Raw genomic sequence first — 27,726 nt, 5'->3', positions numbered from 1 at the left:
GACACTCCAGTATACATTGTACAAGACACTTCAGTATTCATTGTACAAGACACTTCAGTATACATTGAACAAGTCACTTCAGTATACATTGTACAAGACACTTCAGTATACATTGTACAAGACACTCCAGTATACATTGTACAAGACACTTCAGTATACATTGTACAAGACACTCCAGTATACATTGTACAAGACACTTCAGTATACATTGTACAAGTCACTTCAGTATTCATTGCATAAGACACTTCATTATACATTGTACAAGACACTTCAGTATTCATTGTACAAGACACTTCAGTATTCATTGTACAAGATACTTCAGTATTCACTGTACAAGACACTTCAGTATACATTGTACAAGACACTTCAGTATACATTGTACAATACACTTCAGTATTCATTGTACAAGACATTTCAGTATACATTGTAAATTGTACAAGACACTTAAGTATACATATACAAGACACTTGAAAACATATTTATTATCATTGTTTTGGTAAATTGAAGAATATTTTGTATAAGTAAAATATTGTATGCTATTATGCAGGCTACTAGAGCTGTACACTGGCTTCTGGAAGCATTAGCCACACTTGGGTATGTCACTGATGTTTATCAAATTGTGATGTACACTATTTCCATTAAAACTATGAAAATTGCCTTATCAGAGTAATTGTCTGACATTTTTTTTTGCATACCAGTGATAAATTGTAGAAAAAAAACACTTATATGACTAGTATTGGTGATCAATTTTCTGACAAGACTCACAACCAACTACAATTATCCATGGATTGGTCCTTTATTTCTTTGTTGCATACAAGGAACTTTAGACTACGAAAATTTGAAAGAAGCTGACATAATAGTCATTACTCATTAACATGTAGATGATTCAAAGATGTCTTGCTATTTTGATCTCAACAATCACACATAATATAAAATCAAGGAAACCACAATAACAACTAGATCTACTGGTTATATTGACCTGTATAATCTAGAGACTGATAGAAGAGGTAAAATAAGAAATAAACTCGGAGAGGACAAAAAAATATACCTTAATTTCCTGATTATAGGTAGCAACAGTTAGCACAAAAGAGATGATTTTAGCTTCCCAATTGTGAACTTGCCATTTCTCTGTAGCAACATTCCAGTAGCTAATTGATACGACATTTCCGGTGTTGTATTTCCTATCGAGATTTCCTTGATAGATGATGGGATTGCTACTCACAAGGACGCTATTAAACCAAGAGCCCCAAATGATGAAGTTGAAATCATCCCTTCGTAAATTTTACGGACGCCATCACGAGTTGGTTGACTGTTATGGAATAACCGTTTCACAGATGATATCGGTTATATTCCTTATGTCGTAACTACAATACCCTTTTCCTTTTCACGAATGTGACATACCGAATAAGACTATTTACCGGATTTGTAATAACATAAGCAACACGACGGGTGCCACATGTGGAGCAGGATATGCTAACCCTTTCAGAGCATCTGCGATCACCCCAAGTTTTTGCTGGGGTTCGTATTGCTTAGTCTTTAGTTTTCTTTGTTGTGTATTCTGTACTATTTGTCTTTTGATTTTTAGCCATGGTGTTATCAGTTTATTTTCTATCTATGAGTTTGACTCTCTCTCTGGTACCTTGTGTCCCTCTTTTAGCAGAACGTGCATAAGGAGTATTTGTCTCCAACTTGATTTTCTTCCAGAGCATATGTTTTCCATCCGATTTTACTGGTTAGAGATTGTTCCTTACAAGTAAGAGGTTAATGATAGTTGAAGTATTCTTAGTATCTAATTGGCTAACAGGTAATCTTGTCAGAGATGGCAATGATTTTCTTGATCACTTTCTCCTTTCCTCGTTTATGAGTTTTCAATACAATCTATTTAGTAGTGGATTTTAACACATTATGGAATCATGATCAATGTGCTGAATGCCACTAGTGTAGCAGGAATTGTTTACGCTTCTGGAGAACCTAAGTTCACATGTAACTTTAAACCTGGTTTAAGACTTGAAACCTTTGTTTTACACCGGTTGTGAAACTCGTATTTAAACATACTAAAAAGTAAAAACATGCGATTAATGTCAGTGAGGGTAGATTGGTACAATGTAAGTTTTTACAATGATATACGAATTCCTTAATATGTTCTTTCTATTAGAACTGCTTCTAGTGTCTCATGGTAGCGTGATTGTCTCCAGTACTTGAGATGGTGGGTTGGAATCCAGTCGAGTCAAACCAAATATAAAAAAGAAGATGTGGCCGTATGATTGCCAATGAGACAACTGTCTACAAGAGACCAACATGACACAGACATTAACAACTATAGATCATCGCACGGCCTTCAACAATGAACAAAGCACATACCTCATAGTCATATATAAAAGGCCCCGATATGACAATGTAAAACCATTCAAACGAGAAAACTAACGCCTTACAAATATGTCACACATGAACTAACGACAACCACTGAATTACAGGCTCCTGACTTGGGACAGGCACATACATGAATAATGTGGTGGGGTTCACATGTAAGCGGGATCCCAACCCTCCCCTAACTTCGGACAGTGTTATAACAGTACAACATAAGAACGAACTATAAAAATAAGTTGCAATAGGTTTAACTCATCTGATGGACAAACATACAAGTAGACTGTTTTACATTTACTTTTCTACATTGGCTAGAGGTATAGGGGGAGGGTTGAGTTCTCATAAACATGTTTAACCCCGCCGCATTTTTGCGCCTGTCCCAATTCCTCTGGCCTTTGTGAGTCTTGTATTTTTTTAATTTTAGTTTCTTGTGTACAATTTTGAAATTAGTATGGCGTTCATTATCACTGAACTAGTATATATTTGTTTAGGGGCCAGCTGAAGGACGCCTCCGAGTGCGGGAATTTCTCGCTACATTGAAGACCTGTTAGTGACCTTTTGTTGTTTTTTCTATGGTCGGGTTGTTGTCTCTTTGACACATTCCCCATTTCCATTCTCACTTTTATGTTAAAAAATGTATTTGCTGCTTATCCGCTAAGCACGGAGCATCGCTGAGTTAGAGGAGCATCACTGAGTTAGAGCAACACGGAGCATCACTGAGTTAGAGCAAAGACTGGTCAGTTGGTTTTCAGAATAATTTGTCCGAGTACGGTGACACGTTTTCCTGTCGCCTTTAACCTTATGAACTTGCACATTAAAGATATGACTCAATAAGGGTGTCGGTCTAAAACAAAGTAGGATTAGTGTTGATGCGTTTATCGCACTGACATGTTCTTGGCATGAATATGCGTTTAATTTTTCCCAGGAAGTTAAACAACCATCCATCTAACCATCTTGATGTTCGCATGTGATAGTGTTGAGCAGTGAACTAGAACCGAAGCCGACAGCTATGATGGCTGCTTATGATCAGTATTTTACTGTATATACGAACTAAGATTGCATTTGACTTGAAGGCGCATGATATATTTTTTTTCCTGAATGATTCATAAAGTTAACTATAAATTGCCGGTTGATGCAATGCTGAAGCAGATTCATTCTTGTGGCTTTTTTTTCAAAGAGAGACTGTTTTCACTTCGGATTTCAATATTTCAGTAGGAACTAATAGAATAACCATTCTTTGTAGTTATTTTCAAAGGGTGGATGATATCAAGAACACTTTCAAATGGAATTAACAAAAATGGTATACGTATTTACGGATAATGTTTAGGTTTCCAGTAACAGTAACTTAGGCTATTACAAGTTTCAGTTCCAATAGCCTTGTTTTCAATATCAAAATATGAGTTACACCTTCTTTAGAAATATTTGATAAAAAACCCCACATTAAAACAATAATTATTTCGGCAGATTATGCAAATAGAGTTAACAACGCGTCTTTAAGCCATCGAGTTTAGTTTGTGTTTTAAAAGTGTTTTTTTTGCATCTTTTGTGGAACAGCCGTGTTATTTAGTAAGTGATGCGAATTTGTCTTCTCAATCTGAAAATAGTATTGAGCGGTGATGATCTATGTAACTTAATTATTATTTTTTTAATTTTCATTACTCAATTTATTTTTATTTCTATTTTTAAGATAGGTAAATGTACCCACAGAATTTAAAGTATTTAACGATGTCATTATACATATAAACCAGAGATAACGTTTAACATATGTTCTAATTTTTATCCTGTCGCAACAACTTAGTGGCAAACGTTGTTAAGGAACGGTGGACTATATATCGATGTTTCATTCAGTACAGTGTGACACTGACTAAATTGTATGCCATGAACCCCCAACATGATGTTCTTAATCACAAGCTAGTAGGAAAGTATTATTTCCGATGATCTTAAGTGTTGGTAAGTGTCAATTTAATAATATTTAAAACTTAAAAGTTTGCAATTTTACTTGTAAACGTGTTAACAAAAACTGAGCCAGTTCTATTGCATTTGCTCGAAGAGCTAGATTGTCTACACCTTATATTTTGACCACCAGCAATAGATTAGGTGGATGGTTTACAAGTCGAAAGATGAGAGAGATGTGTGCTTCTTTTTAAAATTAAAAAAGCAAATAAACGTAAACCAATAAAGGTAGTGGTGAAGTTCACGAAAGAGAGGGGCGAAGGATTCCAGAGTGACACCAAACTCATAAATCGAAAATAAACTGACAACGTCATGTACATTTAAGAAAAAGACAAACAAACAATGGTACCCAAAACTTAACATAGAAAAATAAAGACTAATCAACAAGACTGACTGAAAACTAGGGAACCTGATCTCATCCGTGATAGTGTGCTCCGGAAGAGTAAAGGCCGATCCTGCTCCACGTGTTGCACCCGTCGTGTTTCCGCTCATGTTAGTACAAACCCGGTAATAAGTCTAATTCGGTAGGTCGGACCGCCCCATTCATGAAAAGGGAAGTGGATTGTACTTACGACAGCAAAAACACAAACCATTGTATAAATTTTATACCCTAACGTTTTTTTGGAAGTTGGAATCACGGTTTTTAGACGAGCCTGCAACTTTTGTTGCAGAAAGCTCGACATAGGGATGGTGATCTGGCGATGGCGTTAGCTAACGTCTTAAAAGCTTTATATTTAAGAAGGTGTAAGACCTGGAAGCTTCATACTTTGTATATGGATGCCCCATGTTACGAAGTTTCCGTCAGTCACATTGACCTCATTTTCATGGTTCAGTGACTACTTAAAAAAGTTGAAAAGATTTTTTGTAATGTTAAATTCTCTCTTATTATAAGTAATAGGATACTTACATTTGATATGTGCGTACCTTGCAAGGTCCTCCTGCCCGTCAGACAGTTTTCACTTGACCCCGACCTCATTTCATGGATCAGTGAACAAGGTTAAGTTTTGGTGGTTAAGTCTATTTTTCAGATACTTTAAACAAAAGGTCTAGTATATTCAGTGTATGAAAGGACTGTAAGGTGTACATGTTTAACTGGCAGGTTTCATCTGACCATGACCTCATTTTCATGGTTCAGTGGTTATAGTTAAGTTTTTGTGTTTTGGTCTGTTTTTCTTATACTGCATGCAATAGGTCTACTATATTTGGTGTATGGAATGATTGAAAGGTGTTCATGTCTAGCTGGTAGGTGTTATCTGACCTTGACAGCATTTTCATGGTGTAGTGGTCAAAGTTAAGTTTTGAGTTTTGGTCTTTTTTCTAATACTAATTGCAATAGGTCAACTATATTTGGTGTATGGAAATATTTTATGATCTATTTGTCAGTCACACAGTTTTTTTTTTACTTTGACCTCATTTGCATGGCCAGTGTTCATTGCTCAGTGTTAAGGTTTTGTCTTTTGTTTTGTTTTTCTTAAACTATAAGCAATAAGTCAACTATATTTGACGTATGGAAGAATTGTAGCTGTACATGCTTGCCTGGCATGGTTAATGTGACCTTGACCTCATTTTCATGGTTCATTGGTCAATGTTTAGTTTTCTTGGTTAATAAGTTTATGTGACAGTTGTAATAAAGCTTTATATTTATAACTATCAAAATAATATCAATGATTATTAAAGAAGGCGAGACATTTCAGTGTGTGCACTCTTGTAGTTCATGGTTTAAGAATCCGTGACATCATTCATGATTTTAGCCCTTATATGCAAAGGTAGATGCATACAAGAACAATCTGTAGATTTTTTTTTATATCAAGTTAAAGTGAAGCAACTTAATTTTAAGTTGCAGTGATTGCAGGGCTTATCCCACTAATACCCTCCCCCTTTTTCACCTTCTTTGTATGTTGCTTATGCTATCTTGACTTTGTTGTATTTCTTGAGGACCTCGTTTATTAATAAGTTTATATTTAAACTTTTTTTTTTATGAAATTTGAATTTTACTTTAATCAAATTTATACACTAAAATAACTCAGTAATCAAAAAGGATGTAGGATCAGTGTCCTAAGTGCCTGTGAGTGACATCTGGAAAGGTCATACGTATGCATTTTTCAGTATAAGTTAATTTCATCATTCATCGTATAATAAATTACACGGACCATACGCGTATTGTGCAAATGAAATACTCATATGGTCCCAGTGGCGGATACAGAACTTTCCATAGGGGGGGGGGGGGGGGGGGGCGCTGACTGACCTAAAAGGGGGGGGGGGCTCCAGTCATGCTTCAATGATTCCCTATATAAATTTCAATTTTGAACCCTATTTTAACCTGCTAAACTCAATACAAAGGCAGGCATTACCAAAACTTAGAATTGGGGACCATCAACTTTCAATTGAAACGGGGAGGCACAAACATATCCCAGCTCATGAGCGTATTTGTAAACTGTGTGAGGAGGAGGTGGAAGATGAGATCCACTTTCTCTTACGATGCAAAAAATTAGAAACATTCAGAATGACATTTATTAAAGAACTTTGTATTTCTCATCCTAATCTTAAGAAATGTAACGTTGAAAATATGTTTATATGGCTAATGGGTTGTGAGAATCTAGAAGTTCTAAAACACCTATGTAACTTAATAATCAGTCCCTGGACTGAGAGGGATAAGTTGATAAAAATGTAAATAATGCCAATTTGCTGACTCAGTGAATCATTCATAGACCAAATTTAAATTTTATGGCACTAATAGTGTCCATAGGAAGCTTAATAACATTTTTACATGTTCAATATATGCATATATAAATATCTATGGTTTTAACTTTGCTTTTGTGTTTATTTTCTTTATTCTATATTTTGTCATTTGTATATCATTAAGAATTAATAATAATCATTGTAACAAATTGTTTGTAAATTTATACTGCTCTTTTAGGGCGTCCTTGATTGACAATGAAAATATTGTATTGTATTGTATTGTATTAATCTGAGACTACTGTTATAGTAGTCTCAGTATTAATCAACCAAAATTTTCCCACGAAAGGGGGGCCCGGTCCCCCCTCCCCCCGCCCCCCTGGATCCGCCTATGGGTCCGAACCTAATTATGTTTCCGATAAAAGTAACACACTTTTCCGGAATATAGGTGCCATGTCGGTACTAGATTTCAATAATAGTATAGCCCTAAAATATAAACAATCTCGTCCAAACTTTCCAAAGATAATTTGATTGTTTAACACGCCATGACTTAGTTCGACAGTAACAATCAACTTCAAATTTTCTTATCATATCACTGTAATCAAACTCTTTTCCAATAGAAAGGTTTATTAATGTTTTATAACTCGTGTCACACACATGTGACCAGACACACGTGATTTAGTTATATAATACAAATTTGACAATTGAGCGATTGGGGATGTATAAAGATGTGAAGTCTGTCTGAAAAGGTATTTTTATCCACCTATACATTTAACTCACAGACAATATAATTACTGAAACCAGCTGGGTAAAGAAATTAATAATAAGATGTTTTTAAAATGTAAACAATGCATCAACAGTCCAAATAATATACTGGACCTGGGATATAATATGTATACATATTGTCTTCCTGTACATGTATGAAATGTTTGCCACTGGACTTTTAGCAACCATCAAGCTAAATGATATACTATTCCCAGATTGAAAGTTCTGAGACAATATAACATTGTTTAAATTAAGTAATCTTGGATGGCTTCATGGATAAGCCACTATACTCTGAAATGAGTGTAAACCTACAGATGTGTGTATGTTCAAATATCATTTAGAATGTCAATTTTAGCATGTTCAGCTAAACATCATGATCAAAGAAGATAAAGGATACTTGTATGTCATGTATGTGGATTATATTAGATATTCATGTACATTGTACACAGTCACTAGCTATCACTGTCATGATCTGTCATGGCTGAGGGTGTTGACCCCATGGACTATACTTTGCAATTTATCATATTGAAAATGATATTTATATATTTCAGAGATTATACAGTCACATTGTGAAAATAACAGATAATCCTGATATCAGAAGAATTTCATCTCAGTAAAATAAGGTAATGCATGTTCATCTCACAAAATGTTTTGGTAATGATTTCTTGGAGTGAAGTCATGGCTAACTGTTCTTGTATTCTTCTCTCATTCTGCATCAGTTAATGCCTAATTGACAAATGGCTACTAGATGTACTAAACAGAGTTTAATTGGACTAACTCTGCTAGTTGTTTGATTTGAATTAATCTGCTTGCCTACATGTTTTAATAGGTTTAGAATCTTGAATAATGTCATATTACTCTGACATATTTGTGACGTCATTGAAAAAAGAAAACAGTGTTCATGTATGGCATGTAACACTTAAAATTAAAAAAAATATATTAATCAGTGAAATCAACAGAATAACAGATTTTTATGCCCCATCTAAGGGCATTACGTTTTTTGATCTGTGCATCTGTTTGTCAGTCTGTCCTGCTACAGGTTAAAGTTTTTGGTTAAGTTTTGGTCAAGGTAGTATTTGATGAATTGAAGTCCAATCAACTTGAAACTTAGTACACATGTTCCTTATAGTATGATGTGATCTTTCTAAATTTAGTGCCAAATTAGATTTTTAACTTGACTTTCACAGTCCACATAGAAAATGATAGTGGGCATCCATGTAATATGGACACATTCTTGTTTATCAGTATAATGTATCTCGAGAGAAAAGCATGTGTATTGCATAAAAGCCATATTATAGTAAAAAAAAAGTAATATTTATGATTTAATGCTAGTGAAGACCAACTAATGAAGAATCATAAACATTAGGATTTATGTTAACTGTATAAGTACTGACCTCTATGCAAAGAAAAGGTTAAATGAATAAATTATTTAACTCTAAAATCAACAATGACAATTTGTATATATATAAGACCTTTAAATTTAAAGAATTAAAGCCCTTCAAAGTTAACATAACAATGTTCAGTCATGCAGTCTGTTTAAATTCCAAGAAAACGAATATAATTGAATGTAAGTTGTATATTTTTTGACACAGAATGGCATCTATTAAAGAAGCTGTTAGACACAGGGGATATGATTCTATCAGGAATGAAGGTTTGTTAACACATGGTGTTGTGAATTATACTAACTCAACCTTTTATTTTGTTTTTATTTAACATGTTTAATGCTTCAGTTTACTAACAGTCTATTGCTTGTTTTTCTGATTTGCATGTTATTTTTGTTATTGTTTATTTTTATAGTTTTAGATTGACTTATACACTTAGTATTTATAAAAGGCATTATAACTGTTATTATAAAAAGTTATCTGAGATTTGATGTCCATGTTCAATCTACAACTTTCATTAGAAAAGGCATTGATTTGAGGTTCCTTTTCCTGATTCAGCTCACACACATTCATTAGAAAAAGCCTTGATCCAAGATAGTTTTTCCTGATTCGATTCATAACATTCATTAAAAAAGACCTTGATCCCAGGTTCTTTTTCCTGATTTAACTTACAAAATTCATTAGAAAAGGCCTCGATTCTTAGTAAACTCACAAACACTCATTAGAAAAGGCCTTGATCAAGGTTTTTTTTTCCTGATTCAATTCACAACATTCATTAGAAAAGACCTTGATACGAGATTCATCTTCTGATTCAACTCACTACATTCTTATTATCAGGAAAGGAAAAAGAGAATTGACTATAGGTTAGTAATTTCATAGAACCAGATATCGTTCTTTTTTTTTGGATTTTATATTATTTCAAGTTTCAAATTTCACTGTTGAATATTTGTATGTACATTTATTTTTTGTAATGTTCCTTGTATGTTGTTAAATTGTGCATCTGTCAGTCTGTGTTTGTCAGTGTTTGGAATTTTAAATTATGGTAACAATAGATTTTTTATTTTGTGACTATCTAAATTTTTTAGATATGAGATATGGTTTAATTTGCAATATACATATACATTGCAGTGTTAAGATTAACCCTATAGAAGGGGAGATAAGTTGTTAGTTTCTTTACTTTTTAGAAGAAGAGGTACACAATACATGTAGATTTAAAGTACTATCACTGTTAACTGTTGAAAAGAATAATACCAAAGTCCAAACTTAGCTCTGCAGGGTTTTTTCAGTTAATTTTGAGAGAATTTTAAAGTTATGGCAAGCCAAAATGGACAAAACATAATATCAAAAAATTGCTCTTTTTGTCCACTTTGGCTTGCCATAAAAGTTGTCTAATTTGAATTGTTGATGGAGTGAAAGACTGATGTAGATACAATGTTTAACAAAACAATAAAATTAGACATTTTGTAGTGGGTTTATTTTGCTTTTGAGTAAGGTTAATCAGCTTATGCACCAATAACATGTGTAGTTTGTTATTGCATTTGTACATTATGTACATAAAAGTACTGTGGTTTCTTTTGTTTTCTAGGTACCATTTTTCGTGCATGGAGGAAAATTTGCTTTTTCATGGATAATTGAATTTGTTGTTTCCCAAAATTCTGCAAATAATTATACAGCAAATTTGCAATTTGATGAACATTTAGAATTGTTTACCTATCACAAGGAAATCCATGAAAATTGTTATCCAACGAATAATAATGAGTCCTCAGTATAAGTTTTTATATCTCTCACATTTTCACATGCTAATTTATTACAGATTCTACAGAAAAAACAGATCAAAGAACAATGGAAAAAGAGGCGACTGTTGGTATGTTTCTTTTATTTACTATTCCAAAAACTGAAGGACCCATTTTTGTCGAGCCTTTGACTTTAGTCGAAAAAGCGAGACAAAGCAATCCTACATTCCGTCGGCGGCAGCGGCGTCAACAAATATTCACTCCGTGGTTAAAGTTTTTGAAATTTTAATAACTTTCTTAAACTGTACTGGATTTCTACCAAACTTTGACAGAAGCTTGTTTATGATCATAAGATAATATCCAGAAGTAAATTTTGTTAAAAATAAAATTCCATTTTTTCCGTATTTTACTTATAAATTGACTTAGTTTTTTCTGCGGGGAAACATTACATTCACTCTGTGGTTAAAGTTTTTAGAATTTTAATAACTTTCTTAAACTATCCTGGGTTTGTACCAAACTTGGACAGAAGCTTGTTTATGATCATAAGATAGTATCCAGAAGTAAATTTTGTAAATAAATAAATCCATTTTTTCCATATTTTACTTATAAATGGACTTAGTTTTTTCTGCGGGGAAACATTACATTCACTCTGTGGTTAAAGTTTTTAGAATTTTAATAACTTTCTTAAACTATCCTGGGTTTGTACCAAACTTGGACAGAAGCTTATTTATGATCATAAGATTGTATCCAGAAGTAAAGTTTGTAAAAAGATTACTCCGTTTTTTCTGTAATTTACTTTTAAATGGACTTAGATTTTCTTACAATCATAAAATAGTAACAAGAGGAATATTTTTATTGATTTTTTTCCTCATTGTTGTTGAGCCTGCGATTTACAGCAAAAATAGGCGAGACACTGGGTTCCGCGGAACCCTTACAAATTATTTTTAAATAGATCACATACCTTTATGTATAATTTGCTTTTCCAAAGACAATACTTTAGATTTAACGTAAATATTAAAAACACCAATTCTAATATTTAAGTCAGACATATTTTTTAAACCGTTATTGATTTTTATCATAATTTTACACATCAACCATCAGGACCCAACTTTTAAACCACATTTATTATTTTACAGTACTTGGACAAAACTCATGGTTCCCTTTATTTTTGCATTTTTCATAGCATAAAACATGTTGAGTGTGTTTTAAAGATAAGAATGATTTCTTTATTGAAAGTGTTTAATACATAAATTTACATGGTATACATGCAGAGGGTAAAAGTACATTTTTAACTTCATCTTGAATATAAGTTATTTAAAGAATGCATTTTGTTCAATGTTTTGTATAAAAATAAAGAGATGTGGTGTAATTATCAATGAGAAAAACTATCCATCAAAGTTCAAATGAAGTGGATTTAAGCAAATATAGGTAACCAACAGCCTTCAACATTGAGAAAAAAACCATACTGCATAATGGACAAAAAATCCCACACATGAAAAATATGATACAATTCAATTGAGAAAACTAAAGGTTTAATTGACATAATTGATATCAAAACAATTTACAATAAACAAATATAAGATACATGAAACAATGATAACTGTCTATTGTTTTTGCAGAGTTGGGCTTTTTTCAAACATTTAACAGGACAAATGTTTGGGCTCTGTTTTTGTTCCTGTTGACTTATCTATTGAATCAGTTGGACCGGTTCCTGTTTGGCATCACAGCTAAGTCAATGGCCCAGGAGGTTCACTTTGGGGACCAGGCTTGTATGATCAACAGTACTTATTTCACAGACAGTGATCTGATTGGCTCAAACAACACTGTTATTAAATGTGAGGCTGGAGCTGAAAACTTGTAAGTCTATAGATATAGGAAAATGTGATATGAATGCAAATGAGACAACTCTCCATCTAAGTCACAATTTATAAAAGTAAACCCTAAATTTTGAATATAATTAATCATATAAAAAATACATGTACTCTGGTCAACAACATTGAATCTTGAGAGAGAATTATACTTCTTTTTCCAAGTTATATCATTTAGCATACATTAAGCATGTAACAAAAAAAGTGTTGTATTTATCTTTGACAGTCAACTTTGTTTAAACATTTTGTTAAACATGAATTTATTTATGCAAAATGATTAAAGTTCATTTATATGAAGCGTGGAACAAATTTATTCCAAAAATATGCAAATGAAACATACATGTAATGTGATTATAAAATGGTGAAGATGAAAGTACATTTGATGCTACAGGTAATGTCAATGATTTAAAAGATAATTTCATTGAAACCAAAATTGAAATTTCTGTTTTTCTTAATTTTCTTCTGATTTGTTAGAGAAATTGTATATGCAAAAACAGACATCAATAAAAAATTTAATATAGCGCCTATCCCAAGTCAGGAGCCTCTGGCCTTTGTTACTCTTGTATTATTTTTATATTAGTTTCTTGTGTACAATTTGGAAATTAGTATGGCGTTCATTATCACTGAACTAGTACATATTTGTTTAGGGGCCAGCTGAAGGACGCTCTGGGTGCGGGAATTTCTCGCTACATTGAAGACCTGTTGGTGACCTTCTGCTGTTGTTTTTTATTTGGTCGGGTTGTTGTCTCTTTGACACATTTCCCATTTCCATTCTCAATTTTAATAATGTATTTTACAGATGCTTAGATATAAGAAATGGCGATGGTAGCTATGTGTGTAAATGGGACTACAATGGTCAGGGATTAGAGTACCAGTTAGTAGCTGGTCCCGTTTTTATAGTCATTTACACATTTTCTGGGATCTTCATTAGTTTTGCTGCAGACAAATATAATCGTAAAGTCATGTTAGCATCTTGTTTGGTAATCTGGTCAACCATGACGTTATTGACAGGATTTGTGAACAGCTATTGGCAGATAGTCATCCTGAGATTTGGACTAGGTATAGGGTAAGTAATTAATGAACAGCTATTAGTACATTAGATTTTGATGAAGTTCATGTTTAGGGTATTAGTATATATGGACAGTTATTTTGGATTGTCATATAACGTGTATAGTTAAGTTATAATTGGGGTTTCCCATTCCAGCACATGAAGTTCTCCATTTCTGCCTTTTTCATTTGAAGACAGCATGTCTTTTACAGGCCTGGCTTTATAATTATCTACATTTTCATTGAACATTTCATTTAAAAAAAAATATTTCAGTCTAGCAATGAGCATGATGAGAGAAGAAATAAAGAATTTGACTTGATATAAGAATGACTATGCAAACTTCATGATCAGTTTTCAATAATTGTAATTGTCAATGGCATTTTATTTTATAAAAATATAATTTTTGAGAAAGTTTGCAGACCTTAGGCTGAATAACTTAGTACTGTTGATTCATTTATATCCAGTGGTATCAATTTTTGTGGTTTGAGCAAAATTACTATTTGCGTGGACATTTGATTTCCTGGTTTTCACCAAACTCTGCATACAAAGCCTATGAAAAATTTGTAAATCCTTGAACATTTGAATTTCTGGTTCACTAGTACACATGAAACCCACGAAACCCATGAAAATTAGTATCCAACGAATAATAAAGAATCCACAGTATTTATTTTGAGCTTCTTTTATTTCAGTGAGGCTGGATGTACCCCCTTTGCAGCTTCTATGATAGCAGATTACTTCCCTAAGCAGAGTCGTGGATTAGCATTAGGTGTATATAATTGGGGTATCTACATTGGCTACAGTATGTCATATGCCTTTGGAAATTTTATCAGCAAGGCTAATATAAACAATCAAGTAAGTTACAACTGAAGAGAAGAAAGTGGTTATAATTCTTTTAATAACATGGTTTCACCACTGTCATCATTGTTACTTGGATAAATATAAAAAAGAGGATGTGGTATGATTGCCAATGAGACAACTCTCCACAAGAGACCAAATGACACAGAAATGAACAACTATTTTTCCCTGTATGGCCTTCAGCAAAGAGAAAAGAGGTTGTTTCATCTGTAACAATTTTGTTATGAGTCCTTTCTAGTGATTCAGTTCCTTTATTACTTTCCTTTATAACTTAAATCATTCAAGGTCAAAAGTCACACATCAAAAACTCATCAATTTTTTAGATATGTTATTTTGTCCAAAGTTCCTGAGATAATAGCTGTAAATTTTGACCTGTTTCAGATTTTGTTTTTTACACATTTGTCTCTTAAATTGAATTGTTATCTTACAAGCAAATATATAGGGTTGTTATACTAGGCCATGTATATATTTATTTAACATTTTGTGTTTATAGGGTTGTTATACAGCTAGGCCATGTATATATAACATTTGTAGTTTATAGGGTTGTTATACTAGGCCATGTATATATAACATTTGTAGTTTATAGGGTTGTTATACTAGGCCATGTATATATAACATTTGTTGTTTATATGGTTGTTTATGTTATACAAGGCCATGTATAGTTTATGTTATACAAGGCCATGTATATATAACATTTGTTGTTTTAGGGTTGGAGATGGAGTTATTTTTTAGCAGCCATTCCAGGTATAGCTGTAGCAGCCTTGTTATTCTTAACAGTTGATGACCCACCTAGACAACAAAGTGAACCTGATAAGGATGCAGATAAAGAACAGAACACAATGAGTGTCAAATATAAAGCTAAGAGAGTTTTTACCAGATTTTTTAACCCATCTGTGATGTTGTTATTGCTAGCCTCATCCGTTAGGAATGCAGGTTTGTACATAAGAAAATGTCTGAACCAAATCTGTTATATGACAGTTGTTATATATAAGAAGATGTGGTATGCGTGCCAATGAGACAACTCTCCATCCAAATCCTAATTTGTAAAAGTAAACCATTATAGGTCAAAGTACTGTCTTAAACATGGAGCCTTGTTTCATACTGAACAGCAAGCTATAATGGGCCAATAAATGACTACCGGTAGTGTAAAACTATAAAAACTTGAAAACAAACTGTCTCATCTTTATAAAAAATAAGAAACATTTATGAATCACATCAACAAACAACAACCACTAAACATCAGGTTTCTGACCTAGGTCAGGTGCAAAGAAATGCAGCGGGTATTAGTTGTTTTAAGTACAGCTCTTTGTAAGAACCAGGCAGGGTGCCATATACATGTGATTTATGAGGGTTTCAGATTCACCCCCTGCCTGGATCTTACAAATAGCTGTACTTAATTAGTTTGATGTGTTTGAGTTTTTGATTTTGCCTTTTGATTAGGGACTTTTGATTTGAATGTTCTTTGGAGTTCAGTTTTTTTGTGATTTTACTTTTTGTCTTAATTAATAATCACAAATCAGACATTGGGTTAACATTGGTATTCATCATAGAACTTCTGATGATGTTAAGGAAGCTCGCTTGTCATGTTTTGGAATTTTGGTCAGATTTTCGGAATCCTCTGGTTTTATCCATTTGAATGCCTAAACAAAATTTTCCCCGGTGACCCCCATTTTTATTTTTATAATTCTTTTACATGTATAATGATAAGCTGTCTGCTAAAGTCTTATAAAATTTTAATTACTTTTGAATAGTTTTTGAGGACTTAAACTTGTCATTGATTAAGCTATGAAAAATCAAGAGAGAACATTTCCCCGCCAAAATTTCAATGGCTAATATCTCGAAAACAAGCACGGTGACCTATGTATATATTTTGCTCCTTTGATTCCTTTATTAATCCCCTATCAATATATGCTAGTGTTTTGAAAAGTTAATTACTTTGAAACTGAGAAGCCAGCTCCCTTAATGGATATAATATAACGATAACTGTCATTTTGATTAACGTTGATGTTTTCTATTTCAGCTGGCTATGTAATATTGTACAACACACAGCAGTAAACGATAACTGTCATTTGATTAACGTTGATGTTTTCTATTTCAGCTGGCTATGTAATATCGTACAACACACAGCAGTAAACGATAACTGTCATTTGATTAACGTTGATGTTTTCTATTTCAGCTGGCTATGTAATATCGTACAACACACAGCAGTAAACGATAACTGTCATTTGATTAACGTTGATGTTTTCTATTTCAGCTGGCTATGTAATATCGTACAACACACAGCAGTAAACGATAACTGTCATTTGATTAAAGTTGATGTTTTCTATTTCAGCTGGCTATGTAATATCGTACAACACACAGCAGTAAACGATAACTGTCATTTGATTAACGTTGATGTTTTCTATTTCAGCTGGCTATGTAATATCTTACAACACACAGCAGTAAACGATAACTGTCATTTGATTAAAGTTGATGTTTTCTATTTCAGCTGGCTATGTAATATTGTACAACACAGCAGTAAACAATAATTGTTTTTTGATTAACGATGATGTTTTCTATTTCAGCTGGCTATGTAATATCGTACAACACACAACAGTAAACGATAACTGTCATTTGATTAAAGTTGATGTTTTCTATTTCAGCTGGCTATGTAATATCGTACAACACACAACAGTAAACGATAACTGTCATTTGATTAACGTTGATGTTTTCTATTTCAGCTGGCTATGTAATATCGTACAACACACAGCAGTAAACGATAACTGTCATTTGATTAACGTTGATGTTTTCTATTTCAGCTGGCTATGTAATATTGTACAACACACAGCAGTAAACGATAACTGTCATTTGATTAACGTTGATGTTTTCTATTTCAGCTGGCTATGTAATATCGTACAACACACAGCAGTAAACGATAACTGTCATTTGATTAACGTTGATGTTTTCTATTTCAGCTGGCTATGTAATATCGTACAACACACAACAGTAAACGATAACTGTCATTTGATTAAAGTTGATGTTTTCTATTTCAGCTGGCTATGTAATATCGTACAACACACAGCAGTAAACAATAATTGTTTTTTGATTAACGTTGATGTTTTCTATTTCAGCTGGCTATGTAATATCGTACAACACACAGCAGTAAACGATAACTGTCATTTGATTAAAGTTGATGTTTTCTATTTCAGCTGGCTATGTAATATGGTACAACACACAACAGTAAAAGATAATTGTCATTTGATTAAAGTTGATGTTTTCTATTTCAGCTGGCTATGTAATATCGTACAACACACAACAGTAAACGATAACTGTCATTTGATTAAAGTTGATGTTTTCTATTTCAGCTGGCTATGTAATATCGTACAACACACAGCAGTAAACAATAATTGTTTTTTGATTAACGATGATGTTTTCTATTTCAGCTGGCTATGTAATATCGTACAACACACAGCAGTAAACGATAACTGTCATTTGATTAAAGTTGATGTTTTCTATTTCAGCTGGCTATGTAATATCGTACAACACACAGCAGTAAACAATAATTGTTTTTTGATTAACGATGATGTTTTCTATTTCAGCTGGCTATGTAATATTGTACAACACAGCAGTAAACAATAATTGTCATTTGATTAAAGTTGATGTTTTCTATTTCAGCTGGCTATGTAATATCGTACAACACACAACAGTAAAAGATAATTGTCATTTGATTAAAGTTGATGTTTTCTATTTCAGCTGGCTATGTAATATCGTACAACACACAACAGTAAAAGATAATTGTCATTTGATTAAAGTTGATGTTTTCTATTTCAGCTGGCTATGTAATATCGTACAACACACAACAGTAAAAGATAATTGTCATTTGATTAAAGTTGATGTTTTCTATTTCAGCTGGCTATGTAATATCGTACAACACACAACAGTAAACGATAATTGTTTTTTGATTAAAGTTGATGTTTTCTATTTCAGCTGGCTATGTAATATCGTACAACACACAGCAGTAAACGATAACTGTCATTTGATTAACGTTGATGTTTTCTATTTCAGCTGGCTATGTAATATCGTACAACACACAGCAGTAAACGATAATTGTTTTTTGATTAAAGTTGATGTTTTCTATTTCAGCTGGCTATGTAATATCGTACAACACACAGCAGTAAACAATAATTGTTTTTTGATTAACGTTGATGTTTTCTATTTCAGCTGGCTATGTAATATCGTACAACACACAACAGTAAACGATAATTGTTTTTTGATTAACGTTGATGTTTTCTATTTCAGCTGGCTATGTAATATCGTACAACACACAACAGTAAACGATAACTGTCATTTGATTAACGTTGATGTTTTCTATTTCAGCTGGCTATGAAATATTGTACAACACACAACAGTAAACGATAACTGTCATTTGATTAAAGTTGATGTTTTCTATTTCAGCTGGCTATGTAATATCGTACAACACACAGCAGTAAACGATAACTGTCATTTGATTAACGTTGATGTTTTCTATTTCAGCTGGCTATGTAATATCGTACAACACACAGCAGTAAACGATAACTGTCATTTGATTAACGTTGATGTTTTCTATTTCAGCTGGCTATGTAATATCGTACAACACACAACAGTACTTTACAGACTTACATCAGACAAAAGAACAGATAGGGGACTATATGTCATGGATACCTATTGTAGGAGGTATTTTCAGTGTCACTGTTGGTGGGCTGCTGTCTGATGTAATTGTTAAAAGATTAGGACTATATTCTCGAGTTATTGTTATTATTATTAGTTTGGTAAGTATATCTTATTTCTTGGTGTTAGAATAGCAATTATATCTGTAGAAAAAGCAATTATATCTGTAGAAAAGTTGTTTTTTGAAGTGATTTAACTACATGTATATGCAGGTTGAAAAATATAAATAGACACAGCTACATGTATGTCAAACTTAGATTTTTGTATAAAATGATACATTTTTAAATTAGAAAATTGTGAAAATATAGATTCTTACATTGGTACCAATGGATTATGGTTTTATCCTATTGATATACTGTGGATTTATTTATTTTTCGTTGGATACCAATTTACATAGATTTTGTGGGTACAGGTGAACCATAAATTGCAAATTTTCTATAGGCTTGTATCAAATTTAAAAAGTCTGAGCCTTGTTGAGAATTGAAGTTGAATAAATCAACAAGAAACTTTGTAAGAATCTGTTATAAAATAAATTTTCATATCTATTAAACTGAAAACCCCTTCAAGTCCCTTCCACATTCCACAATTTCTCCAACATCAGTTAGCACATTTCAATTCTAATGAACTCCGCCAATCATCTTTTGAGACAAGGTGTCCATTGATAAGATACATGATTGTTGTCTAATTAGCAATCATACATCTTCTGTTATTTGTATTTAGTTATAATAAAACCTGATTTTACTGTACTTTCCAGACATTAGCTGCACCATTTGCTGCAGGAACATTATTTTTTATGCCACCTTATGCTTACCTATGCCAGATACCAACATATTTATTTGGTAAGTATAGTCAGACTCCCACAGATTAGACAGATGATGGTATTACTTTTTCTGATATGAATAAAATTGAGAATGGAAATAGGGAATATGTCAAAGAGACAACAACCTGGCCAAAGAGCAGTTAACAGCTGAAGGCCACCAATGGGTTTCAATGCAGTGAGAAAATCCAGCACCTGGAGGTGTCCTCAGCTGGCGCCTAAATAAAATTGTTTGAAGTTTATTTTTAGTTCAACATGATATTGATTACTTTATTTATTTCTATAATTTTTAATGTGAATATCGATTAGATACAGGAGCGACATGAGGGTGTTGCGCGGGTTTGTCATACCCAAATTTAAAAACTATGACTCCAGAGTTCCTGCAAAACCATTTTTTTTTTCAGATAAAAAAAAAGATATTTATTTATTCTGGAGTAGTGACAATGTAAATCCCCAATTTCTACAAAAATTAAGGCACAATCCTGATGTCCCAAAAAGGTCCTTCTGCCCTTCATAATGGCATATCTCAATAACAATGTGCAATAGGAAGATTTCTCTTTCAAGAAGCCAAACAAAAGTGCAAGGAAAAAACATTATCAGACAAGATATTGGAAATTTGTCTCATTAGCACTCTTACCACATCTTCTTACATCTATATATGATTGATTGTTTGTTGTTTACAGGTGAGATGTGGATAGGCATTACCATAGCAGTGTTGGTGGAGTTGGTACCGTCTGATATTAGAACCACAGGAATCGCAGTTTATTTATTTATAATTACAAACATTGGTGGAAATATACAGCTACTTGTACCAGTCATTAAGAACCATATAAAAGAAATGCATAAACACGACATTCCAAAATATCCAGATGTAAATGCACTTAGAAGTAAGTTTTATCATCAGTTTTTATGTAGAAATATTGTAAATTCTGATATTTTGTCCATGCATTAAAAATTGGCATTTTCATCAACAATAGACAAATAAATGAGATTTATTACTGTGCCTATCCAATAAGCTTTGTGGTAGTGAATTACCTATTGCCTAACCAGTTTAAAAAATTGTCAATACAACTTGTCCATTTAAATTGTACAACAGGTATTGTGAGAGCTATTATCAACAGGTGGTCATTTAACTACCTGTAGATTTACCTGGTTTGTTTTTGACAGAGCTAATTTAAATGAATGATACATGTAGCTAGCTTGCTTTCCTCATGTTTAATGTCCTGAATGAACTATTCTATTTAGGTATTGAACATTTTACATTTAATTTGTTCTTTCTAATGAAGATATTTATTGTAAATTTATTCATTTTGCTTACAACTACAAAAAAATCATTGCTGGTAAATCCCACTTTCATAATGAAGAATAAAGCACTGAAATTTCTATTCACTAAGCACTTGTATTTTTTTTTATATATTGAAAATAAATTAATAACAGTAATTCCAATTGAAGTAGATCCTGAATATCAAATGAAACTTAGCATCACTCCTATTCCATTTCAGGAATCTTAATATAACATGAAAATATATTCCATTAGAAAACACTACGCCACACATAATTCATCTTGTAGAATTATTCACAAATAGATGGGCTATCCAAAAAAATCCATTTCACAAACACTTATTTTAATTCCATTCAGAATTCAAAAACTTAAAATAGATCCCACATTAAATGCACCATGAAGCAAAGATATATCTCCTTTTTTATAAACTAAATTCACTGATTAAAATTTCCACCTTGACTATTTAGAGACACAAAAAGAAATGGCTTAAAATGTCCCATATCTAAATAGAATAGAATAGTCTATTCAGGACATTGGTCATGATGCATGAGGAAAGCAAGCTAGCTATCAGTCATTTAAATTTTACCTTTTAGGAAAAGTGAAGATTTTTTTACTGGGTAGTTAAATGACCACCTGTTGATGAGCTCTCACCATACCTATTGTACAATTTAAATGGACAAATTGTGTTGACAATTTTTTATTCTGGTCAGGCAATAGGTATTTAAAAACCTCAAAGGTGATGGGATAATGACAGTAATGGATTTTAGTAGGAATACTAGAAATGTTTGCTCACATTTTTTATTGCATATTTTAAACAATGGACAAGAATGCACAATTTAGTAAATGTTGCACACAATAATGCTATCAATAATTCAATTGCGTGTTAAAACCTTTTCATAGCAATATCTGCAATGATAAAATATCGCCAAAATTTGGGTATTTAAAGTGTAAGATATTCATAAGCAGCAGATCCATGTTTCATGGATGTTAAAGTTACATTGCTTTAAATACAGTTCATGCTGACAACTGTAGATAGATATAGGAAGATGTGGTACGAGTGGCGATGAAACAACTCTCCATCCAAATAACAATTTATAAATGTAAACCATTACAGGTCAAGGTACAGCCTTCACCACATGGATGGTTTACATGAATGAACTATTCAACACATACCATACACACAACTGATGGTCAAAACAACCTTATAGCACTGTTACATATGTATTAAAAAAAAGTATGGTGTAGTAATCAATGAAATGCATTTTAAGGTTTAGAAACACTTTCTGTTTTTAAATATGAAAATGAAAGTAATGCTCAAAATTTAATATGTCTGGACGTCTTTTCTGGATTTACCTCCTCGGGAACACTTAAAACTAAACATTTGTGAAGCAGGGATATAAGAAAGGAGACACACTTGGAATTATACAACTTAAATAGACAAAAATAAAACGACCCCCTTATAAAATGGTAAAATAAAAAATAAAAAAACACACATAAACATATGAAAAGAAATTTATGAAACAACAATAAAGAAGAAACAAAGTTTTGAAAAAAGAAAGAAAAATGAGTATTAAAACTATTGTCTATCTTTTAAAGTAATGAAATATATTCCTATTAATTCGCACTTTAAGAATATAATGCATTCTAGGTAACATTTTTAAAAAGTGTACACAAAAACATTGTGATTGGTTCCAAAGGTACTTCCCGGTAATTAAAAAATGGAAATTCAGCCAATGATGTGATGTTTTGATGCAATTTGTATGTAACAATTTTTTTATTGGCTAAAAGTTGGAGTCAAATCCACAGTTGACCAGGCGTAACTAAGGAGGGACAACCATTTTGAAATGATTAAATCAACAAATGTTCGATTACTACTATACAATCGAAAATAAAACAACACCTACCTCGAATTCGCCGTTTTAATGTAATTTCATCTGAATTTGAAGTGTATTGGTAACGTAATAACCTCCAGTATGTAAGTTTTCATTTCTATGACGTCACGTTTACCCATGATGTCTTTGCGCCAAATTCATTCATGAAGTTTCAGGGATTTTTTTCATTTGTCAAAATTAGACATTTTTCCAAGTTTTATCTTATTGTTTCTTTTTGTAATGCATTAGAATTGGAATAACAGTACTGTAGTTAAAGTGTTGCCACCGTCAATTTTGATTTGACGGTTGCAAATATCCGTTTTACTTTCTCTGCTACGCGTTGCCAGTAAAACTGCATTTGCGACTGTCAAATCTACAATTGACGGTGGCAACTCTTCAACTACAGTACTGTTATTCCTTAATTATTTTCATTTTGTTATACAAACAATAAAATTACCCATAGTCCTTTAGATTTTAAAACGGCCAATTACATGGCTGTAGAGACATTAGAAAAAATGAAGTTGGTTTCAAGATGATTTTGATTTATTTACAGCTGCTTTATACATACTGTACCCAGGGCCCTATCTGTATGCAGCGTTCATATTTGTATTTGTGATGTTCTTGATGAGGAGAGATCAACGAAAAGCTGAACAAAGTAATTATTTACCAATGAACGATTCTGTACAAAATTAGATACATGTTTAAATGTAGAAGTTTATTATTCTATTGACATATTTAATTTATTTAAGAACTATTTCCTCGTTGAAATGCTCGGTAAGAACCATGTAACCTTTACTACAATACTGTGGATTGTTGAATTATATTTTTTGTGGATTTAATGTGTATCTTGGTAATCCAAGAATTGAAGTGTTCAGCAAAATACAAGAAACAGAAAAAAATCATTCAATTTATTTTATGCAGCAGGTAGATTGGTGTCATATATATATTGGGGATTAAATTTTTCCAAGGATTTTGTTGAGCAAGTCATTGATTCATTACGTTATTTTAATCGTAGTTTTACCGCATCTATTTTGAATCAAACAATGAGTAAGAAGTGAACATTCAGTGGTGTGTGTACTCACCATTTTGTCTTAAACAGTGTACAAGCACATGAAATACAGAGGTTTTTGATCCAAAATATTTTTTATCAACAGAAGGTACAAATCATCATTCATCACTTATACCCAACTGTTTTTAAGAATATAGATGCTGAACTGTAATGCAAATTAGTCTTTGCCTTCCATTTTTTTCTGCAATAAAAGCTACTTAAAATAAAACCAAAATGCCTAAACTCTATTCTTAAGATTTTTATACTCCAATTAGGGTTTTTACTTGCAAAAATATTCATGAAGATTGATTAAATAACATATTTGCATATATATGCCTGAGAATTTTTGTAAAATTAGTTTACAGTGGTATTTGAGTTTAAATCAGTCAAAATACTTCTTGCTGTGGTCAGTAATGGCTTAATGTAGAGTGGAGAGCACATATTCGCCGGGGACACAATTTTGCCGTTTTATGATTGTGAGGTGTAAAAACTTCAAAGGATGGCTGAAATGGAAGAAATATTCTAGTGAATCATATTTCTATAACAAATATGATTATTTTTTAAACTGAGACAAAATTGCTGCACCTACCGAAAAGGACAGAGAAACGGACAACGATTTTCCACAAATTTCCTGAATAAAAAACACGATTTCAAAGAAGTATTTCTAAGTGATTCTTTGACTGAATGCCCTAAAGTTCAGTTCTTTACACCTTTGAAATGTTTGCTTTTTATCTATAATGAAATTGATTTGATAAATAGTGTTTAAAGTTGCGGTTATTTGGTTTTAAATAGATGTGAAAAAACGGCGAATATGTGTCCCCCATTAACAAAACATCAGGAAATTTCAAACACCCTTTAACCTAACTTTTTATATGATTATTTTCAAACAAACACTTTTTCAAGCTTAAAAATATTTTGCCTTTGAAGTTGTCTTCATATAGAAATATCAATATACTTCTAAAACATTTAGACCTGAACATTAAATTTAGAAAACATTGAAAAATGTGGCGAAAATGAGCACCCCACTCTATGTATCAATGGAACACTATTGAGAAATTTTAGTTATAATTAGTTGAAACATTTGCATTGCATATTGTTGCATAAGTAGATATTAGGTCCTAAACTGTTTTTGTGTTGCCATGTTTTTTTTGTTTTACAGACTAGATGATCGATTTTTATTATTTGGTGCCCTGGGGGGCATGGGTGGACTTGTACTATACCACCATCACCAGCTTTCATGAGATCTAACCAAAGACCACCACCACTACTAATTCTACATCCAACTACTAATACTACTTCCATAACTATTCCATTACTAACACCAGTCACCTTTACCATCATTAACAGCATGACTTCATCCTCAATCCTGCATGAAATATTTGCCACTGGACCATTTTAGCATTGCCATCAGCCACCACTACCACCACCATCAGCCGTCACTATAGCCACTACAATGTTCACCATTATAAACCACCACTACCATCCACTTAAACTACTTAATACTTCTACAACTACTAATACTACTACTGAGACTAACAACTAACTTTTATGAACTAACTATTTTATCATGGATTTTGACTTGCACTTTCATTTTCAATCTTAACCAGCCATCATGATCATTGAAGATAAATATATATGTTTTAGTGACATTTTAACATCCTTCATTTACTCAGGGATAACTTTAGTTATAAAATATTATTCAGATTAAATATATACTTATACTTTTATCTTTGGTTTTTATGTTGTAACTTCATATGAATCACTGTAAGTCACTAGAAAAATAATTAGAAATAGGGAAACCTCTCCACTTTTCTTGTCTTAATTTACTTTAACTAACACAGCAACAACATCAAGATTATACATTAGGAATAAATCAGGTTACTTGTAGATTAAACAATTGACCAGTGATTTCTAATTTGCCATTGGATAAGCATGAGATTTTATTTCATTGATAGTAAACATGAGGCCCTACTACTTAAGACGCTTGAATGATTTATAATTTTTTTAACATTGTGAAATATAAAATATTTTGACAAGAACTGGTATCTCAATGGATGCTTTTTGTCTTAATCAACCCATAAGGACACCAGTTAAGATGGTAATAATTTGAACAAAATGTAAGTTGGAGCTATCTTTATATGTATCAGGATATTTAGATAGAAATTGATGGTAAGCACTGAATGTATTCAAATAAGAAACAAGGAGCCTTCATGGTAAACTCAAAAGTAAGCTAGCCTATTTGACTGTACATCTTTTGCAGTTCAGAGTAAATTACACATGCATATACTACTATTCATAAGATGTAATCTTTCCTATAACTGAGGATCTGATGTGTATTATGATTGCTCTGCTGAATTTTCAAGAGTTAATTTGTTATGAACAATTCATATTCAACAATATACATTGTTTTTAAGTGGTGAAATATTTTTCACTGACTCTGAGATAAAAGTTTGAGATCGACAATTTATTTTGTTTTAGAATCAGTATTGATAATGTAAGCTTTATTAATTCATTTTAATAGAAACTCATAAAATATTTGTTTTTTTCAGGTGCTTACACAATTCTCCCTGACACAACTGCATAGCAACCTTTACCTTCAGTTAACTACCTAGCTTTCCATTGGAGAAGGGAACCCTCAATATGGATTTTCCTACATTTTTTTATACAATCAAACTGCATGTTTACAATTTATCAGTAATGTTGTGGTTATGATGCATATATAGTGATATAGCTTGCTGTATCTTTGCAAAAACTGTTTACATTTCAGCAACATAAGACTGTTTCTATAGACACAACTTGTTAAAACAAGTGGTATTTGCAGTGACTGTTCACTACAATGTTGACAGTCCATTAAATGTTTTGTGATTTTATTCTTGTGACATTGATCATTTTATACTCCAAGCCAACGTTCTTAATGTTACTCATATTGAGACATATAAAACAAATACTCAATTCTTACTTAGAATTAATTGACTTGTAAATAAATATGTATAGAAATTATGATATTTTTGAATATGTCCACACTTTGTAAATTATAGCAGAAAATGTGATATCTAAATATATCACTGATGTGAACATAGTTTCTTATGATTATTTGATTCATACAAGTGCTATATATATAACCATTATGAAACAAGTATGAATGTAGTAAATAAACTCATCATAGATACCAGGACTAAATTTTATATATTCGCCAGACACATGTTTCGACTAAAAAAAGACTCATCAGTGACGCTCGAATCCCAAAAAGTAAAAAAAAAAAAAGCCAAATAAAGAACAAAGTTGAAGAGCAGTGAGATCCAAAATTTCTAAAAGTGTTGCCAAATACAGCTTAGAAAATCTATGCCTGAAGTAGAAAAGCCTTAGTATTTAAAAAAA

General features: G+C 32.2%; 1 protein-coding gene across 5 annotated transcripts; it reads left to right on the top strand.

The window, feature by feature from the left end:
- Positions 1-4,162: 4,162 nt before the first annotated feature.
- On the top strand, positions 4,163-27,517 carry LOC134708253 (MFS-type efflux pump MSMEG_3705-like). 5 transcript variants are annotated; one of them, XM_063568642.1, is made up of 13 exons: positions 4,163-4,314; positions 8,310-8,381; positions 9,351-9,409; positions 10,954-11,004; positions 12,493-12,730; positions 13,541-13,807; positions 14,479-14,641; positions 15,352-15,577; positions 19,235-19,431; positions 20,085-20,169; positions 20,831-21,034; positions 23,854-23,955; positions 26,898-27,517. In XM_063568642.1, exons 3-13 carry the CDS (start codon positions 9,352-9,354, stop codon positions 26,930-26,932), a joined length of 1,626 nt encoding a protein of 541 aa, XP_063424712.1. In that variant the 5' UTR covers positions 4,163-4,314; positions 8,310-8,381; position 9,351; the 3' UTR covers positions 26,933-27,517. The 5 variants fall into 5 exon arrangements, with proteins under 5 accessions (XP_063424712.1, XP_063424715.1, XP_063424711.1 ...); XM_063568641.1 differs by lacking the exon at positions 4,163-4,314 and adding an exon at positions 7,538-7,554; XM_063568640.1 differs by lacking the exon at positions 4,163-4,314 and adding an exon at positions 7,561-7,742.
- The last annotated feature ends 209 nt before the right edge of the window (positions 27,518-27,726 follow it).

The sequence above is a fragment of the Mytilus trossulus genome, chromosome 2 (genome assembly GCF_036588685.1).
Source record: "Mytilus trossulus isolate FHL-02 chromosome 2, PNRI_Mtr1.1.1.hap1, whole genome shotgun sequence".
NCBI lineage: Eukaryota > Metazoa > Mollusca > Bivalvia > Mytilida > Mytilidae > Mytilus > Mytilus trossulus.
Note: the sequence above shows the minus strand (reverse complement) of the source record. Positions and strands in the feature narration are given on the sequence as shown.